Source organism: Camelus bactrianus, chromosome 3 (genome assembly GCF_048773025.1).
Source record: "Camelus bactrianus isolate YW-2024 breed Bactrian camel chromosome 3, ASM4877302v1, whole genome shotgun sequence".
NCBI classification, from domain to species: Eukaryota; Metazoa; Chordata; class Mammalia; order Artiodactyla; family Camelidae; genus Camelus; species Camelus bactrianus.
This window is the reverse complement of record NC_133541.1, coordinates 117,049,710-117,056,598: the sequence shown is the minus strand read 5'-3', so window position 1 is coordinate 117,056,598 and position 6,889 is coordinate 117,049,710. Positions and strand designations below refer to the sequence as shown.

Sequence of the window (6,889 nt, the reverse complement as noted above, 5' to 3'; positions counted from 1 at the left end):
AGAAAGTATTAGTGTAGAGACTAAGAGATTTAAAAGAGAATGAAATTGCATTGAAATAACACTGATATTTTAGAATGGCCATCATTCAAAAGTCCACCAATGACAAATGCTGGAGAGGCTGTGGAGAAAAGGGGACCCTCCTACACTCCTGGTGGGAATGCAGTTTGCTGCAGCCACTGTGGAAAACAGTATGGAGATTCCTCAAATGACTAGGAATAGACTTATCATATGACCCAGGAATCCCGCTCCTGGGCATATATCCAGAAGAAACCCTACTTCAAAAAGACACCTGCACCCCAATATTCATAGCAGCACTATTTACAATAGCCAAGACATGGAATCAGCCTAAATGTCCATCAACAGATGACTGGATAAAGAAGCTGTGGTATATTTACACAATGGAATACTATTCAGCCATAAAAACGACAACATAATGCCATTTGCAGCAACATGGATGTTCCAGGAGAATGTCATTCTAAGTGAAGTAAGCCAGAAAGAGAAAGAAAAGTACCATATACTATTGCTCATATGTGGAATCTAAAAAAAAAAAAAAAAACAAAAACATAAATACAAAACAGAAACAGACTCATAGATATAGAATACAAACTTGTGGTTGCCAAGGGGGTGGGGGGTGGGAAGGGACAGACTGAGATTTCAAAATGTAGAACAGCTAAACAAGATTACACTGTATAGCACAGGGAAATATATACAAGATATTGTGGTAGCTCACAGCGAAAAAAAAATGTGAGTGAATATATGTATGTTCACGTATAACTGAAAAATTGTGCTCTCCATTGGAAATTGACACAACATTGTAAACTGACTATAACTCAATAAAATAAAATTAAAAAAAAGAAAGAACACTGATATTTTATAAACAAATCCTGGTTAGTTTTTCTACTTGAAAAGATTCATCAATCCAAGTCATTCTTTCATCTTTTTTTCTATTTGTTTATTTGATTTTAGAGTAAGATCAAATTTTTAGGAGCCTTCCAAGGCAAAACTAACTCCATGATTAGCATATTGCTGAGAACGTGTTATATTCAAATCAGCATCCATGGAGGAAACGTTTTTTTACTCCATGTTGAAGCTAGGGTAACATAAGGCTGAGTAACCTTTTCTTAATCTATTGTGAACTACAAAACCACTCAAAAATAGTCCAACATATTCTAAGCTTTCTATTGATAGCTAAAATAAACACCAGGTGAGTCAAATTTTCTTTGTTGTATTTTAGTACCTCATACGCAGTAGGAAGTTAAAATTAGGTAAATCACTGGACAGTCCTCAATGAGTATGGTCTTCGTTTGGTAAAGATTCTATCAAAATCCTGCATCTATCAAAACTCCACACTTAACCAAAAGCTAATGAATAAAAGAAATATTGTCTACCAGTCCACGAAACGGAAAGTTTGAGAATAGGAGAATGGACCAAGGGAGCTGAGTTAACTAATGAAATGTTTTGATTTATTCATTCTATGTTTATCTATGACATTTCACTGGGGAATGAATGGTAGCTGTTGAAGGATTGAGCAATGTTATCATCTTAATAACAGAAGTCAATTGTAATCAATCTGTAAATATTTACTAATTTCCAGGCACATAGTGGTAATGACTTACAGTTTAATTTCAGAGCTTAGAGAACACAAACATTTATAAAAGGTAACTAAGAATACCGAACCCAGAACTCAATTGAATTGTCTTCACAAAAGTTTTCTAAATAAAGCTGCTACACTATTACCATTAGAAAGCATTTAATTTGCATTGAATATCTGACATTAAATCAGCAAGGACATGATAACGGCTCCTTGCAATTTCTTTTTAAAAGTTTGTCAGCAATACAGACACAAAAGACACACGAACACAGGTAACATGTGAAATCATCTATTCAGGACTTCAAGGGATGTTTGGCCTGCCTGAGATAATTTATAATGCTAATTGAAGAGAGTGCTCTCTGGAAGGTGTCTGTCAGTGAATCCAAACAAGTCAGTTGCCTGATGCTGAGATGCTGGCAGCCTTCAGCTATGTATTTTTTTTTAATGATGCTCGCAAAGGATGCTTTTGCCTGGTATAATTCTGTTAAAATGATAGTGACTATTTCTCAGAACCAAGGACATATTTTCTGGAATGACTGTGTGCCACCGGCGACAGCGCCAAGGATGTTAGTGTCTCTTGGACACATCGCCCGCTCTGATTTTCTGGTGGGAGGACGTGCATCTCCCCAGCACTCTTTTTAGAGCTGTGGCCACGTCTTTATTTCTTAAGCTATAGATGAGTGGGTTGAGCATCGGAGTGAGGATGGTGTAGAAGGCAGACACAACCTTGTCTTTCTCTGGCGTGTGATACGAATGGGGCAGCACGTTGGTGTAGAAGGCTGCCCCGTAGAAAATAATCACCACCATAATATGGGAGGAACAGGTAGCAAAGGCTTTGCGCCGGCCCTCGGCAGAGTTCATCCGATGCACAGTGAGCAGGATGCGTGTGTAGGAGACGGAGATGACAGATACAGGGATAAGTAGCATCAGCACGCAGCAGGCATACATCAGGGTCTCATAGAGCGATGTGTCAACACATGACAGCTTCAGGACCGCTGGGATCTCACAGAAAAAGTGATTGATCTCTCGGGAGCCACAGTAGGGGAAACTCATGGTGACGGGAGTCAACATGAGTCCGTCCAAGGAACCACCAACCCAGGAGCCCAGCACCATGAACAAGCAGATCCTGCGGTTCATGAGGAGAGGGTATCGAAGAGGGTTGCACACAGCTACGTACCTGTCATAAGCCATGAGTCCCAGCAGGAAGAATTCTCCACCGATCAGCGTCAGATAAAGGAAGATCTGAATCGCACAGCCCAGGAAGGAGATGGTCTTTTCCTTGGACAAGAAGTCTTGTAGCATCTTGGGGACAGTGATGCAGATGTAGACGGTGTCCATGATGGAGAGCTGGCTCAGCAAGAAGTACATGGGTGTGTGAAGGCGGGAGTCTGTGTGGATGAGCAGAATCATAACCAGGTTGGCTGTCACAGCCACCAAAAAGATGGAGAAGACCACTGCAAAGATAAGTCCAGGAAATGCAGGATGTGTGATGAGACCCAAGAGGATGAAGTCAGTGGAGTTCTGGAGAACCGCCTCCATGCCCCTGTCAGATGATAGCTCCCGGAGCTGCAAAGACAGAAAGTTGCTGGGTTAATCGATAATCCAGTACATAGCCATGGGTGGGCAACATGACTAGTATGCGTGAAGAAACAGAGTGGAATAAAGGAAAGAACACTGACCTCAGAATCATTTTGAATCCTGGTTTCAGTATTAATGGTCTAACATTAACATCAGACAGAGAAATTAATCTACAAATGAACTCAGTTTCATCATTTGTGAAGGGTTATCATAGGTCTGTATCTCTGCAGGCTGGATGTAAGATGTAAATGTAATAATTCATACAGGATCACTTTCAAATTTTTCTTACTTTGTCTTTCAAACCATCTTCTATACACATTTTATAATCTTACTTTAGACTGAAAATTGCCTGAGTTTGATAACTGTGCCTTACCCTTCGTGTTGTCTTGCAATCATTATGCATAGGTTGATGAAATTTTAACTACTCTCTGCCATTTAGATGATTACATTGTTAATATCATACGTAGAAATCCATTTGCGATTTCATAAATTGATAGAAGATAAACATGAAGACAATAAATGCAAGTAAAGTTAATCGTTTTGGCCCTTGTTATTATTAGACTATTTTGTGAATGGTTGGAACATTAGGGACGAACCGGGCAGTGCTACGGCCTTCAGTTAAGGTTCAGGATCCACTGGCCACTGGTTAGATGTTGTGCTGCCAAGGAAGCTCATGTTTTAGGCAAAGGTCACCTTAAGCGCTTGGATCTACTTTTTCTCACAGGATCATTTGAGGTCATAAATCTCAAATGAGGACCACTTAGCCTTACTCCATTCCACGAGCAGGACTTTGGGTTCATCATCATGGTGGTCCTTCTGGTTGACACCATTGAGTTGGGTTGAGAGTTTATGACTTAGTAAGGCATCATATCATTTCATGGTGATCTAAGCTTCTCTTAAATCATTGTTCAGCCAAACATTAACAGAGTTTCTCTGGCAGGGTGGCATTCTGAAGTTTTCAAAATGTTATAGGGTCCTAGGAATCCATTTTTTAAAAATTTCCTGAACAATTTTTTTCTACCTTGTTACTGATCCTTATGTGTATAAGTAAAGATAACCCCAGATGGACAAGTGATTCCTGAATTTACAGAGAAAAAGATAAATTAATATTAAAACTCTCTTGAACTAAATGGAATGAAAGCTTACAGCTTTTATTCTTCAGAAATGTAATTATGCATTTCTGAATTGTGTTCAGAAACATTGAAGGGTGAATTGTTTATTATTATTATAATTATTTTGTACTGTATTTCTCTCCATCTCAGTGACAGAATGAAGTATACTAGTGTAAAATGTATTAGTTACCAATACTTTATCTGCATTTTTTATTCCATAATGGTCAAATATATTGTTTATGAGACATCAAGAAAGAATAAGTCCTCCTTTATGCTGAAGCAAAACTCTTAGGAACAATAGAAAGACTTTTTCTTTCTGAGTGTTCATTAAAGACGGAGTTATATTATGAGTAGTAGTCTAGAAAAATAAGCAAAATTCCAGAAGGAAAAATGAAAAGCAATTTGATGTTGGTCTGTGCTGGAACTTAAATTTAATATACCTTCTCAGTTGCAAGGGAGAGAAACAAATGCCTGGATACTTAATAAGCCCTATCTAAATATCAAATATTAACTCTCAGTAAGTTCAGTGAAAGTCAGCTACTTCATCCGTCTTTAATATGTGAAAGATTTACCTGTCACAAGCACAACTCTGAATCACAGACAAAGAGACTGAATTTAAGATATTGTAATTATAGGGCTTTGCAATAACTGGTTGGAAATGAAAATATTCACACAGACAGAGGTTAACTTTACCTTGACCAACAACCTTTGTTTTTCCACTTAGACACGTTATAGATTTTTATATGTCACTTACTGACAGTATCAAATCCGCTCCTAATGAATAGCACTGAAATGAAATAACCATGCCGTCTGAAAATAGCACAAAAAAGCACTGAAAATGAAATAACCATGCCGTCTGAAAATTGCCTACGAAACTTTAAAAAGTTTCTTTACAACCAAAATATGGGCCAGAGAATTTTAGCTCACACAAGCAAGCACTCAGATTGGACTCCACAGAATATTCAACAGAATTCATCAATCTTATTGCCTCGAGTCTTCTTGATTAAGGAATGCAAAATTTTTCTAGCTCCGAGATCCTGTCTTGGAGTAGATCCTAGGATAACAGAATACAGAAGCTGAAGGAGAAGAGAGATATGTTGTAAGCCAACTTCTTTATTTTTAAAATGACCAGAGACTCAGTGAATAAAAGAACCACAGATTGGATCCAGGCTGCTTGTGTGCGTGTGCGTGTGCATGTGAGTGTGCGTGTGTGTGTGTGTGTGTGTGTAAGAGAGAGAATATTTGAGTGTAGGGAATAGATTTTGCTAGGGGAGTAGCCCACTATGAAGCTTAGCACAAAGGAGCGTATTTTATTTTTGCGATGAAATCAAATATATAAACCAATGTGATATGTGATCCAAACACGGAATCACTACTGTACTGTGTGGGCTATTTGATGTGACAAGCAAACAGTGACAATGTTTGCATTATGAACATGATGACATTTTATGATTTATTTCTGTTTACATCAGTTCCCAGGATCTCATTTCAACAATAATGCAATGTAATGTGTGATTTGGTTTATTTACATGTACAAGATCCCGGATCCCATTCCCCTCAGCCTTTCTATCATTATCATCATTATTCCCTGCTCTCTCTTAGATTTTCTCCCATTTCTATCTCTAACTGGAGTCCTTTAAAAAAAAAAAAAGAAAGAAAGAAAAGAAAAAAGAAACATTTAAAAGCCTGTATTTGCATGATCTGCTGTGCTAGAAGGAGAATGCACTGACCTCCAGGACTGAGTATAAAATCACCTGGGCATTGCTACAAAATCACCTGGTTGAGCAGGGGCTGGGGCATGGGAGGATCCAACTAAGCGAAGGAGGGCACTGGGAAGGGAGACTGTGGATTCTCCGCCGAGGGAGAGGATGGGCGAATTCTGCCAAGAGGCCTTGATTCTGTCTCTGGTATACCGCATGGAAAGAAGAGGTAAGGAGATCAGAGAGGGTCTCTATGCAGAGGGCCAGCAGTACATTTCAAGACAACAGGCCTGGAATTGTTCTGGGAGATGCCACAGAAATGCAGACACAGTTCAGACTCTCACAGTATGTTGTAAAAACAGACCTCCAGATGAGGCAGAAGGAAGAGCCCAGATGGAGAATTCTTGGAACAATCCCTTCTGATACCCTGTATATGCTCATTTAAATCTTCTGTATCTTATGATGTTTTGACATCTTAAAAAACTATTCTAGCTATGGAGAGACTGCCCCTCCCTGGGCTAGTCAACTTGTAGCGAAAGCAAAGGGCCCAGCATGTCTTTGATACGCAAACTAACCAATCCACAGCCAGACACCCTCCCCTGGCAAGTGCACCCCTGGGGACAAACTCCTCCCTCTTATTCACTCCAGAACTAGACACCAGGCAGCCACTCCAAAACCTGCCCAAAGGATTCAAACTAGCCCATCCTGAACTGCTCCCCCTGCCCTGCCTCATCTTTCCAGCGGAAAGCCCGATAAAGGCCACGCAGGGCCTAATCCTTTCCCCTTGCTCCTGCCTTTTGCCTCCTGACCCCCTGCTGACTCCCCTATGTGACCCTGCGTGGTATGCTGTGCCTCCTGTCTGTTGGACCTTGAGTATAATAAACTTCTTGTTTTCTCTTTCCTGAATC

General features: G+C 39.7%; 1 protein-coding gene across 1 annotated transcript; it reads right to left on the bottom strand.

Moving 5' to 3' along the window:
* Positions 1–2,158: 2,158 nt before the first annotated feature.
* On the bottom strand, positions 2,159–3,130 carry LOC105068305 (olfactory receptor 2T2). The gene has a single exon (XM_010954154.3). It carries the CDS (start codon positions 3,128–3,130, stop codon positions 2,159–2,161), a length of 972 nt encoding a protein of 323 aa, XP_010952456.2.
* Positions 3,131–6,889: the final 3,759 nt, after the last annotated feature.

Bases quoted from the DNA above. Each gene is read 5' to 3' on its own strand.
- LOC105068305 (XM_010954154.3), bottom strand. From the start codon at position 3,130: ATGGAGGCGGTTCTCCAGAACTCCACTGACTTCATCCTCTTGGGTCTC.